The 13,872-nt window shown below is 39.4% G+C and overlaps 1 protein-coding gene across 3 annotated transcripts in view; it reads right to left on the bottom strand.

Moving 5' to 3' along the window:
* LOC127946807 (talin-2) overlaps positions 1–13,872 on the bottom strand; it is a 158,013-nt gene that overhangs the window by 4,108 nt on the left and 140,033 nt on the right. For all 3 annotated transcript variants that reach the window (XM_052543575.1, XM_052543577.1, XM_052543576.1), the window contains exons 44-56: positions 13,403–13,549; positions 11,912–12,078; positions 11,593–11,776; positions 11,044–11,169; positions 9,731–9,847; positions 7,777–7,962; positions 7,326–7,433; positions 7,141–7,246; positions 5,360–5,484; positions 1,507–1,632; positions 1,229–1,291; positions 948–1,130; positions 729–854 (exon numbers count right to left, since the gene is read on the bottom strand). In XM_052543575.1, the coding sequence (XP_052399535.1) occupies positions 729–854; positions 948–1,130; positions 1,229–1,291; positions 1,507–1,632; positions 5,360–5,484; positions 7,141–7,246; positions 7,326–7,433; positions 7,777–7,962; positions 9,731–9,847; positions 11,044–11,169; positions 11,593–11,776; positions 11,912–12,078; positions 13,403–13,549 (1,764 nt within the window). The remainder of the gene's footprint in view (positions 1–728; positions 855–947; positions 1,131–1,228; positions 1,292–1,506; positions 1,633–5,359; positions 5,485–7,140; positions 7,247–7,325; positions 7,434–7,776; positions 7,963–9,730; positions 9,848–11,043; positions 11,170–11,592; positions 11,777–11,911; positions 12,079–13,402; positions 13,550–13,872) is intronic.

Raw genomic sequence — 13,872 nt, 5'->3', positions numbered from 1 at the left:
AGTTTCCTTAGATGAAGATGGCTAAATCGGTTGCGGTACAATGATACATAAATAAGGCTTACATATTACAGCCAAGGAAAAATGCCAAGGAATGTTTTTTCTTCTCCCCCAAAGTAGTTTTTCCTTCTGCTGCTTTCTTGGTGACAGAGAGAAAACGCTTCATATTCTTTACTGGAATGTGTAATTTCAGCATAACTGTACTGCAAAAAAAGTGGGCCTGGATCTGCAATAGACCATCCAGTTATTTTCCAAAGAGTGTAACATTTTTGTGGATTTAAGGAATGGGACGGATAGATCTCGAGGGACTGACTTGGTACAAAAAAAGCTTCTTTTGTCGTGCTGGCAACGATTCGAGGGTGCATGCAAACACTCACGCCATCCACTCGACGGGTTTTCTCAGATGTTCAGAATATTCCAGTGCCCTCTCAAGATGAAGACAAGACATGAAGGCATTCTGGGAGGAAGGAAGCTTTGAAACGGCAGACACGCAGTCTTTAATTAATGTGCATCTGGCCCGGGATGAAACGCGTAAATGAGCTGTTTGTGGATGCAGTGAGATGCCAGCTGTAGATGCTTGGTACAAAACCACAGCTTTCAAATCCCGCCGACGGCTTTGTAGATCCACAATGCATTTCTAAATGTCAAAGTCAGGGAATATTCAAAAACTGCTGTGGACGAACAGATTCAGACTTTTGTTTCTCCCTGTGGAAACATGGGAAGTATCTCACCTGAGCGATTCCACCTACGAATTTGGTTTTAACCACGACACTGTTGTCTTCGGCTTTATCGAAGGCTGCTTTCTGCGCTGCCTTCACCAGGTTGTCAGATGCTCTCTTGACTGCATTACCAGCAGCCTGTGCAAGCACAAAAAATAAGAAAACTACGACTTAGTTGTTGTTTTTCACTTCGAACTCAATTAAATTTTGTATGATTCAAGTGACTGTAACCTGTAATCTCCTCATGGCCTCGGAGTCCTGGTTGGCTTTGACTTTACAGGCCACCAGCAGTTGAGCGGTGGAAGCCGCCACCTGTTTGGCAGAGGAAATGAGCTTCTCCTCGCTGGCGTGACCCTGGACTGAAGCGTTGGCAGCCTCACACAGGTTACTAGTGGCAGCTGCAACCATCCGAGCCTAAAAGAGAGAAGGATTCAAATTATAATAGTCATTTAGCTGATGCTTCTGGCCAAAGCAACTTGACATCTATTGCAATAGTGATATCTTCAACTTACTGCTGATATTAGCCCCTGGGACCACTGGCCGTCATCTACTGCATTGGCAGGGATGGAGCCCACCTAAGTCAAATACCAAAAATATTCAAATCAATGTGTCAATGCTGTTTCAGTATGTACTATTATAAAACGATTATAGTTTTTGTAAATTTTCTGTTTCAATTTTTGAAGTGAAAGATGAATGTTATTAATAGCAACAACAACACTGAAAAATAGAAAACTTAGTATGTAAAAAAAAAAATAAGAATAAGAATCCAAGTGTTAAATGATTTTAGCACCTTGCCCTGGTCTACGAGCTCTCTCTGAGCGGCCGATGCAGATTTGACCAGAGCGCTGGTTGCTGCAGCGATGGATTTCGCCGCTTCCAGGATCTGCTCCTCAAAGTCCAGAGACTCATCGGCTTGCTGCGAAAATAAGAAAGCAAGAGATGTAACAAGCTGTGGATTGTCACCTTATTAAGTGTAATGAACACTCTGGCTGACATAGCTGGAAATGAAACCATGCTATTACCTTCAAATTAAGGTAATTATTATAAAGATTAAATGGTTTATCTAACTTGATTGGTAAGAACCCTCTCACCAAGCAATTACTTCAAAACCATTGGTAGAACTGAGATTTTATTATCTATTGCATGCTACTAGTCTGCTTGTAGTACATTTAGAGTATGCAGCATGTACTGGGCGCTCCGAATGAAGGTAGAGAAATATGCACTGTGGGATATAGTAATCCATGAAGTGTGGATTGGTTTTATACACCACATTTTGGCAAATGCAGTAGATATTCCATGCATATGTGCATACATTGAAAAATAAATATAATGCACACAACAATAATATCACAAGGAGTATGTATGTAGTAAGTAGTATGGTAATATGCCATTTTGAATATACTCTTTATTGCATGTTTCTAATGGAATACTAGCCTACTATAGGCGGTGCAACATCTACAACTATTTTATTCGAAAACAGATGGTAATACAGAAATGAGAAATGTTTCAAACAACAGTGTGCCACAATGTTGTCAGATGATGTGAAAATAAGATTTACTTTCGATCAGTGGTTTCCAACCTTTTTCAACTCGCGGCCCAAACAACCAAACACCTACGTGCAGCCCACTGTAAAAAAAAATTAACTGAACCCGCTATTGTTGGGTTAATAACTTAGTACTCAGAAGCTAGATTGTTAACTGTATTTACAGTACTGAATGAACTGGCACTGAACAGAAAATAACTCGGGCTGGCACTGCTTGGCGCAACTACTGTTGTTCTGTAGCATATGCAGCAAAAATATCGAAGATTAATTGGCAGTTTATTCTTAAACCAATCAGCGAGCTCGAATAGTGGAAGCATAGTTACAGTTTAATATTTATTTTTGGTTATTTAACCACCGCGGCCCACAGGTTGAAAACCACTGCTTTAGACTTTGAATCCATTTGTTTTAAAAGTTTGATAAAATAATGATTAGTGATGTTGAAAATGTTGTTGATATTACTTCTGGTTCATTTATCAAACTGTAAATGGAAGGCTATATTAAGTGCATTGTGGAATATAATTATCTTGTTATATACTGAAATTTTAATGAACATTTGGTGCAAACAGCATACTACATACTGCATTAATATTGTAGGGGATGAAAGGGAGGAGGTGAGATGTAACTTCGACAAAGTGATCTGAGGGTGACACCTTGTGGCATGGAGGTGCCACTTCTTAGGTTCACACGGTTCAGAATCAACAGCGTCAAAAGGAAATGGACTTAAGACACACCCTTGCATTCTACCTACACAAATCGATCTGTCTGAAGCCACAAAAACAGACACGTTCATGAACAAGTCATAAACAGAACACACACAAGTCTGGAGACAGAGCAGGACACTGTAGGAATATGTTTGATATATAGTTGGACAGAATAACAACCTAATATATCAAACATATCAAACAGAGCCCTGCAGAAAGGCTTCCAGGTCTACCTCACCTCAAGAACACTGGGAAAGAGAGGAGAGGATAGGAGAGCACAAGATAGCAGGGCATGCTGGGATAGCAGGGAAAATACAAGGATGCGTAGAGGAGAGAAGGCAAAAGAGGGAAGTGAAGAATGAAGATTAAGGGAAACAGCAAAGAAAGCTCCAGGGGCGATAATAAACACCAATGACATTGTATATGTGCTTTATTTCAATCTCATTAAATCATGTAACAGTGAACAAACATGTTATTACATGCTATTACCAGTTCAGAATGTTTACTGGGTTGTGATGTAGAGCTCTAAATGTGAGACAGTCTATGAAATGTGGTTCGGTAGAGTCTGCAGAGGCTAATGAAATGACAAATCAACAATGTATGTCTGAATGGACTGATGGTGACAACATTACACAAACTTCTGTTCATCTTTCTTTCCAGAATGTATGAGAATACAGTATACTTTCTTTCCAGAATATAATAACACAACACAGTGAGACAGAGAGTTAAATAGCAGAGGAAGGGATAGACAGACCAACAGATAAAAATACAGAAAGACAGAGAGAACCAAAGAAAGAATGTTAGAAAGACAGACAGAACGAACCACAGATAGAATGGCAGACGGAATAAAAAAGCCATAGACTGAATGATAGACAGAATTTTAGATTGAATGAAATACAGATAGACAAAGACAGACCCAACCAACAGACATACAGAAGTATAGAACAGACAGATAAATAGACTAATAGATAGATAGACAGATGGATAGATAGAAAGAAAGATATAAACAGACAGACAGAAAGATATACAGACAGACAGATAGACAGATAGATAGATGGACAGATAGATGGACAGACAGACGGATAGATATACAGATTATAAATGGATAGAAAGACAGACAGACAGACAGATAGATAGATAGATAAATAGATATATAGGTAGATAGACAGACAGAAAGATAGATAGACAGACAGAAGAATGGATAGATAGATAGCAGACAGACAGACAGACGGATAGATAGATAGCAGACAGACAGACAGACAGACGGATAGATAGATAGCAGACAGACAGACGGATAGATAGATAGCAGACAGACAGACAGACGGATAGATAGCAGACAGACAGACAGACGGATAGATAGATAGATAGATAGATAGCAGACTGACGGATAGATAGATAGATAGCAGACAGACAGATGGACAGATAGATAGCAGTCAGACAGACGGATAGATGGATAGCAGACAGACAGACAGACGGATAGATAGATAGCAGACAGACAGACAGACAGACGGATAGATAGATAGCAGACAGACAGACGGATAGATGGATAGCAGACAGACAGACAGACAGACGGATAGATAGATAGCAGACTGACAGACAGACGGATAGATAGATAGATAGCAGACTGACGGATAGATAGATAGCAGACAGACAGACGGATAGATAGCAGACAGACAGACAGATGGATAGATAGATAGACAGACAGACAGCTAGATAGATGGACAGACAGATAGATATACAGACAAACAGATAGATGTATAGATAGGTAGATAGATAGATAGACAGACAGACACAGAGACAGACGGATAAATATACAGACAGACGGATAGTCATATAGATAGGGACAGAAAGACAGACAGATAGATATATGGACGGACAGATAGACAGACATATACAGGACGATGTATGTTGTCTCTGTACAGTCTGTGGCAGTAAATGTTAATCACTGAGACACTCAAGGGGGAAACAGTTTCAGCTCTTAGCGGCAAAATGTGGATGAATTTTTTGGTTGAAAGGCATATTTGACAGCTAAACTATAATACAGATGGATGAAACAATAAAAGAGCTTCAGGGAAAATCATTTCTAAAAAGTACTGACTTTCTTGGAGATGAGTTTCAGACTGAATGACTAAAACTTCACAATACAGAATAACTGAGATGCAAGACGGATCACAAAAAAGCCCCCCCAAAAAAACAAAAACAGACGATCATTTTAATTTCAGTGCTCACCAGACTACAAAATATCACCTCCTGCCAAATTTAAAATAGGAATGAAACATTCCCACAGCCTTTGGTGGAACTGATCTGACATAGTTGTGTTGGCGGGCTGAACACAGTAGTGTATGAGTGTATGAGTGTATGAGTGTGTGTTAGGATTCAGAAGATGAATGGAAAGATACCTTTGGTTTGGTTCTGGGCTTCAGCTGCTCCAGTTTCTTGGCCGCGGCCTCGATGGATGCAGCAGCACCCAAGAGCTCCGTCTCCGCTATCACCGTGGGGTCTTCTGGGTCCACCCACTCTGAACCTGAGAGGAAGTGCAAACAATGTCAACATGACCCTAATTTTCAATGCACTTACAGTGTTTATATATAATACATGCACATGGAAAGAGTAAACATGGTGTGACACGAAAAAACCAATTTCAAGTAAAAAATTAAAAAGCATGCGATTCAAACCAAAAACGTTCTGTATAGAGAAAATCACAATCCACCAAAAGACCCTTACAAATATTAAAGGAAATAAATCCCACTTTTATAAACCCCCTAAATTATTACAGAAAAGTCTTAAATAATGAAAATAAATATATCAAATCAATATAATAAATAATAATGCTAATGTATGATAAAAGAATGGATGCAACAACCTCTAATAACTATAACTTTAAGGTAAACACAGTGCTGTCAATTAATTTTTCATTAATTGCTTAGATGAACATGTATATCTTTACGTTAATAGCCATTTATGGAGCAAATATGCTTTGCAATACATTCTCCTCGACCGACATTGAATAGGGACTAAAAGACGTCTGCTTTGTTCAAACATCTTGTGAAAACAGAAGGAGAGAATGTGTTTGAGGATTATGTTAAACCTGAGGGAACTGAATTCTATCCCCCCTCCGCTTTTCTCTCACACTATAACTCATTGTATGAGTGTGTGTGTGTCCACGCTGGTCAGTTTTCCATCTGTATGTGTGTGGCCTGATATTGGAGAAAAACAACAGTGTATATCATACTCACCTCCATCTGTGGCAGAAAAGGAAAAAACAACAAAGTAGAGTTATAGAAAAAGCAAGGGAGTGCCTTCAGCTCAATGGCTGTATTAAACCTGCACAAATTCAGCTCAATCGACCTGCACTTTTCCCCATTAGCTCTAAACTCATACACCATTACCAGGCCTGCGTGAGATCTGTGCTTGTGGAAAACTCCGAATTTGACAACTAATCATTCGCAAAATTGAATGTGTTCAATTATTTATTTATTTATTATAATTGGATTTTGGAATAACTATTTTAAAAAAGGCAATACTGATATTTCCGGATAATTATAGTGCAAATAGAACTATATAAGAATAATTCATTTAAAAATTACAATTTGCCGAGAACTACCTACCCTCAGGCCATCCAGGATGTAGATAAGTTAGTCTCCCCCATTGCCCTCTCACTCCAAAATTTAGTTTTGCCACTATATTATTATACTATATTATATCCCCAATATGTCTGTGTGGATGACTATTTTTTCTGGAAGCAACGGTTTGAAATAAAAAAACATCTTAATGATGGACTTATTACATACATGCAGCTTTTTGCATCACAAGATGATTACTTGTGGATTATTGTAATTATTTCATTCTGACGGCACCCATTTACTGCAGATGATCCACTGGTGAGGAAGTGACATGGGTACATTTCTCCAAATCTGTTCAGGTGAAGAAACATCTACTGTACATCTTGGATATCCTCAGGGTGTTCATTTTCAGCAAATTTTCATTTTTGGGTGAACTTCCCCTTTATTACTAGTGCTTGGCCTTTTTTTTTGCTCCATTTTTTCTCATTTTGTTTTTTTGTTGCTCCATCAATTCTCAATTAAACCTAATTCTTTGGGACCAAAAAAAACATTTTCTTGAAAATGCTCCTCACAGGACCTTCAATCCCATTGTAGCATCCCCATTTGTGTGTGCTCACCTTTCATGGCTTCAGCAGTCTGGATGAGCTCTGTGACTGAGCCCGCCACTTTCTTGGACAGTACGGCCAACTGCTGTTTCTGTTCAGCCGTGGGTTTCTGCAGGACCTGGGTGGAATAAACACATGAGGTTAATCCCAGAACGCCAAGCACAAAAACCTCCTGTAAAAACTGTGAGCCCACTCACAAACAGGACGTGTTCGAGCAAGTCGATGTATCCGGTGGTGCACTCGATGCCGTAGAGAAGAGCTTTATTCCTCACATCCTTGCCCACTTCTGGGTGGTACGCAGCTTGCTGCAAGACATAAATACAAATTTATGGTGTGTGATGATTAGCTCCAGATGGAATCTGCAGATTTTTGTCATTTTGAGGGAAAATTCTGTAGCATTATATGAATCTGTGGACTGCAGGAAATGCATTAATCACGATTGACGACACTAGATGGCGCAATTTAAGAGTCAAAAGTAGGTTAGTGCCAAGTGAATTTGAGAAATAGAGCAAACATCATTCATCGTACACAGAGAGTCTGTGAGCACAAACAAACGAATTTTGTTGGTATTTAAGTGTGTGTGTATTTCCACCGTCCAGTTGTTCAGCATACGGTGAGATTTGGGTTTGTGTGATGGTGGATAAGCACCTTGCAGGTGGTCAGCATGTCGGAGATGGCTTTGCGGCTCAGGTTGGCAGTGGATATCACGTCCTCCTGCTGAGCAGAGTTGCCTGCTGCCACCGCTTTGGCCGTTGCAACGGTGATGCCCTTCGTCATGCGGATGAACTCTTCTGGGGTGGTAGACTTCTCCGGAACGTCCTTGGATTGGAAAACCTGGAAAGCAGATGATGCAACGGTCAGGGAAATGAAGAAATATTTTATACATAATAGAAATAACATATCTACAGCCCTCCAGTGAATCATACATTGTTAGAATCAGTCACATGACCAGGGCTGATTTCCTGTGCACTAATACAGTAATGGCATCAGGATTTCCTAAAGTCCTGATGGGCATCTGATAACAGGAGCATTAAATCCAGAAGATAAATCTTGTGCCTTCCTGTACCACTATCTCAGTTTCTCACACCGACTCTGGTAAGTGGAGTAGGGATGCCCATGGGAGAAGGAGAACGAGGAGCAGGTGGAGAACAGGCTCACAGGGTTTATTATTCTGTAATACCGGTTCATATCACAGATGGATGGGTTTTTACCTCTGTCTGGGCTAAAATTAATTAGACTGGACCTAATTGGTACTAATTAACAGTCAGATTGTAATACAAGTTGATTGTATTAGTATCCTAAATGGGATAAAAATGAGCATGACATGTACTAACTAGTCCCAAGTGCTTAAAGGAATAGAAGAAGATATTTTGACAAATGTCTCAGTATGTAACACAATTTTATCACGATTCTTTCTATCACTAATTTCCCTATTTTAAAAACAAAGCTTTACAGGCAACAAAAAAGAATGGCGGATATTTAGGCCAAAGTGGGTGAACATGAAAAACCAGAATGAGTTTCTTTCTTTGGTTGATCATTAAAATTATTTTGTAGAGTAGGTCTAACCAAACAGTTGCTGGTCACCAGTGACCTCCATAGTACAGTACACCCACCCCCCCCATTATCAAAGTCAGTGGGGACCAGGAACTGTTTGGTTACAAACATTCTTCAAAATATCTTCTTTTGCGTTCAACACAAGAAAGAAATTAATACATGTTTGGGAAAACAAAATATTTTTTTTGGGGTGAACTATCCGTTTAATGACAAGTGGCATCATGTTTAGTACTGATGCTTTAAGACCTGCACTGGTCTAAAGGTGCGTTTACGCCATATCATAATTACCGTGATTAGGAGATTCCAACTTGTAAAAAACGTTCACATCCTTGTAGAACTTGTAATTATAACTTGTGAACTGGGAGCTTTCTGAGAGCTACCACCTGACCATCTAAGATTCATTAGGCGTTATGTTTAGGCACTGATAGTAGTAGTCCAAGGGTGTGAACAGCTCCAAGTAGAACAACATGCTGTCATCTCGAAATTACAGTAATTATCATATGGCATGAATGCAGCATTATATACAGGCACACATCCATTTTTCTCTCAATGGTCTACTTTCACTTTATACATAACCAACTGTGTTAACATGAAAACCTTGTGTGTTTTTGACAATATCAGCGCAATCAGATGTCAAATATAAATTAGTCCAGATAAAGGTGCTGTTTGATTGGCTTCTTGGTGTGATAGTGCATTAAAGTGGACATACTGTACTTAGAAAAAGTGCATGTCAGAATGAAATGTTTGAATGAAACTCACAATACTATGATATTACTTCAAAAGCAGAACATGGAGACATTTTAATCATCCAAAATCAAAAAACTTGATATCGAACACCCCATGACACCCCAAGTGTATTTTTTGTCCATACAATGTTGTCTGGATCCCAATGACTTTCAAAATATCTTCTTTTAGGTCCACATACAGGTTTTGAACAGCATGAGGGTTAGAAAATAATGACTGTGTACTTTTTTGAAGAACTCTTTAAAAGTAGAAAGCACATTATCTCTTTGAATATTTCAATATTCACACAAAGAATGTTGCATACAGTGAGTTCCTGTTTGATGCACTCAATAGTGGCTTCAAGAGCCCTCGTCCCGCGAGTGGCTTCATCTTCCACCGCTTTCACAGTTTTCAGCAGAGAGGTCACGTTCGTTACCATCACCTGTAACATCAGAAAACATAGGAGGTCAAAGTTTTGGACTGGCTTAGAACTCCTTTTTCTGTTTTATGTATGGTAGCTTAAGTGAGCTCAACTAGAGAATTTCAACAGATTCATAGACAGTTTTTCACCTGACACACTGAAATAAGGCCAGATGCAATACTATGACAAAAACTGCTGCATCGAACAGTTCAGTGAAATCAGTGAGGTCCACCAGATTCTGTTCTATGTAAAGTAAAAAAAACTCATATCTAAATCATATATCAAAACATCAGAAAATGGTCAGGTGATCAAATTGGACCTTTTAATGGACTACAGCTGAGGTCAGTAATGGATTCCAAATATTGCTTTAGGCAAAGTTTTAAACACAAAAGGATAAAGAAGGAAACCCAAGGAAACAAAAGGGGGGCTAAGACAAAGCCCTGAGGGACGCCACCACTACTTTAAACACATACTGAAGAAAAAAGCGCAATGAATATCTTAAAGGATCTGAAGTCACCAGATGTTGGAGGAATATAAAAAATCTTCCTGTGAAGGTCCCAACAGGATAAAAACTCATCATTTAAGTATGCTAATTAAGACATATCATGTTGCATGTATGTGGAAGTTAATACCTGAGGTTTAAATGCACCAGGTGAATGATTAAGGGATTAGAGTATGCTTTGAAATATGTGTAGTCCACATCAATTTCTGTTTAAACAAGCCTTGAGATAGTTTTATCACTTCATATGATAAACTGTGTGCTCTGATCCACAAATTAACGGCAGAAGTGAGTGCCATTTTTATTTACTTTTAATTAGGTTTAGTATCGCCAAATCAAATGTAGCAAATCACACATGGCATTGGAGAGAAGACAGAAAAAAAGCAGAGAGGAAGGGAAGGAAGCAGTCCTTATGCTGTACACACACACAGCTTGGTTCTGTACCCTGCAGCGTGGCCACTGAGTCACTCACATATACACTACGATCACTGTAAGATAGGGTTTGATTTGTGGCCACACACCAAGATGACAGCTAAAGGAGACAGCACCCAGCCAAGAAAATAAGAGACAGGCCCTGCTGTTAGACAGGCGTAGGCGTACACATACACACACAGTGATAGTCATCAGAATAAGATATGATCCTCAATAAGACGCATAATGCTTTTCCTACAAACAGGAACTTACAGACACACACGCAACATTCTTCAACCAAACATACCTTGGCAGCACTTTTCAGCTGATACATGGACGGATCATCTGCTGCCTTGCCTGCGGCACATTTAGTGGCACTAATCAGCTCAGCCAAAGCTTTAGCGACATCTCTGACAGCGTTTATCAGTACCACCTGAAAGAGATTGAGAGAAGCCTTTATCACAGCCAACTTTAGTCATGATATGTCACTGGCTTTATCAACTATCATGATGCTTTTCACACCTCCAGTGGTGCAGTTCTTTATTGGAACCATCTGTATAATAGCATACAAAACATTATAATATATTAATCCTCAACGGGTAATTTACATTTTGCCCAGAGATGTGTCATGACACATGCCATTGGCTGTGAGTCAGAGAGTGTCGAGACATTTGAGAAGAGAGCTAATGATATTATCATTACACTGAGTCAGGGTGTGAAAAAGGATAAATATAGTCCAGGATAAAAATATAGGAGCAGACCGAATTAGAACACACTGGAATTGTAATGTCTACTGAAATTTTGGCATGAAAATCTATGACAGATTACGAAAGCGCACAAACAGAGAAATGTGCACCTGTGTCTCTGGGTCCTCCGAGCCCATGCTCGCAGCGCCAAGTTTGACCACATCAGTGAGCTGTGTGATGGTTTTGGCAGAGGACTGGGCCGCCTGGGCTAGTTTGTCCTGGCTCGATGCGGCACCAGACACAAGCAGCTTGGTGTCTTCAACCAAAGCTTTAGCGGTTTTCAATATGTTCTCTCTAAAGTGTGCAGAAACAAATACACTTCAGATAACATAACAGACACTATTTTTGGAGCTCAAGTATATGCAAAGCATTAATAAATCATTTTCTGTATGTGATGCTGAAACTGTGTTATGCTCTGTTAGGTCTCACCTGTGATCTGCAAAAGACTCTTCGTTCTCTGCATTTAGTGTACCAGCAGAGGCGAACATAATGGTGGTGTCCAGATCAGCGATGATGCCGGAGACGGAACTGGCTGCAGTTATACAGGCCTGCGTTCCTTTATTACCAGCCTGCAGGGCTGACAACACCATGGACACCTGCAGGAGACAGTGGATCACACTTCATTATAAACTCCACAGGTAGAGTTGGGACAGCTTTCTAAGCCTGTAGCACTTTTCTTGGGTGTCAGTAATTCAATGCATATTTTAAAATGTACTAAATGTATTTAAATTATAGATTTAATTTATTTATTAATGACTAAATGTAAATGTAATAATAATAATGACGAAGTTTTAGAAGGTTTTGATTAATAATATAATTTAAATATTTTAATTAGAAATACATATTATATTATTCCATAATGCATAGTATTATAACTATAAATAATTAGTTTTAAAAGGTTAATATATTAGAATTACATTATTTATATATTTTAACATAATATAAAATAACATAATATATAATTATATTTTATAACAAGATTTTTTTAAGTAAATTTAATATATTATAATTATACAATTTAAATAGTTGTGTAATTAAAAAAAATTATGGTGATTAATATCAGTGCCCTTGTTTTGTCTCAAGATCCACAACATTTATAAAAATTACTTAAATATCCTAATTAAACTATGGCCTTATCCTGGCTTAGCCGAAGCCCTGTCTGTGAAACCAGGACATAATTATACTAAATTAAACAAAATGTATTATTGCTATTTTGTAATGTAATGTAATGTAATATATAATGCATGTTCCTACAAGCTACAAAAGACGCCTCAATGTAACCTGGTCCTAGATCTGTATAAACATAACTGCTTCCACCATCATCAACATCAAGAGAGAGACAAATATTAAGTGATGGGCTCTGACAAACAACTGAAAGAAAGATGAACAATTCTATTAAAGTGAGACCATTACACTTTCAGAAAGCGAGTGAGAGAGAACGCTGGAATTTTCTTCACGAGTAGATGAAAAACCATAAGGGAGGCATTCGAATGCGACCATCTCGATTCACGTTTACTAGAGAAATGATTGGAGGGAGAGCTGAGGTTTGAACTGAATGATGCCGGTGGGGGACGTGGACATGTTTAACAGAGCTCATTGAAAGCAGTGAGGGGTCACAGCGCCACCACAGTGGGACCGACCAACTCCAGTTACTGAGGTGTAATCAAAGACAATATGACACACTGACGAATGTCATCTACTCTGCTCATTCTCAACCGGGGCTTCCAGCATTCATTCCAACAGTGCTATAGAATGAAAAGTGTAGTAGGTGACTCTCACTGTGTCTGTCTGTGTTGTGTTTGCCAGGGTGTTGCAAGGCTATTTTTTTAGGGTGTTGTTGGTGATTGCCAATGCATTGGTAGGGTGTTGTGGGTAGGCGACAGGATTTGCTATATTACTGGCAGTGTTGTGAGTGCCTACCTTCTCTGTGACGGCGCGGGCGTACTCGATCAGCTCTCTCTTGGTGAAACTGTCTGTCGGGCTCATCTGCAGGGCTCCGGCCTTCTGGACCAGATAGATGCAGCCGTGACCCAACTCCTGCACCCGAGTCTTGATCTGAGATCCCACCTGGAAATACAGCCATGATATCAAGTCTAAGGAAGAGTTGGCATCTGAATCTGGGTCTAAATCTGAATGTATTCGTGCTCTGCGACGCCTCTCTAAAAGCCACTGCCTCCGTTCAACAAAGCTGTATCCAGTAATTAAGAAGTGATTGTGACGGCCTTTGAGGGGGCCCGACAGCTCTGTATTTTCATTACCTGACACACAGATCCATGGGTGGGCGGCTCTTCATTATGAATATCACAACGGGCTTTTAAGGCTTGTGGGGGTGCACGGTTGCTATGGTAACGGTAACGGCCACTTATGTAAAACGCTAGTGAAGAGAGAGC

The sequence above is a fragment of the Carassius gibelio genome, chromosome A25 (assembly GCF_023724105.1).
Source record: "Carassius gibelio isolate Cgi1373 ecotype wild population from Czech Republic chromosome A25, carGib1.2-hapl.c, whole genome shotgun sequence".
NCBI classification, from domain to species: Eukaryota; Metazoa; Chordata; class Actinopteri; order Cypriniformes; family Cyprinidae; genus Carassius; species Carassius gibelio.
Note: the sequence above shows the minus strand (reverse complement) of the source record. Positions and strands in the feature narration are given on the sequence as shown.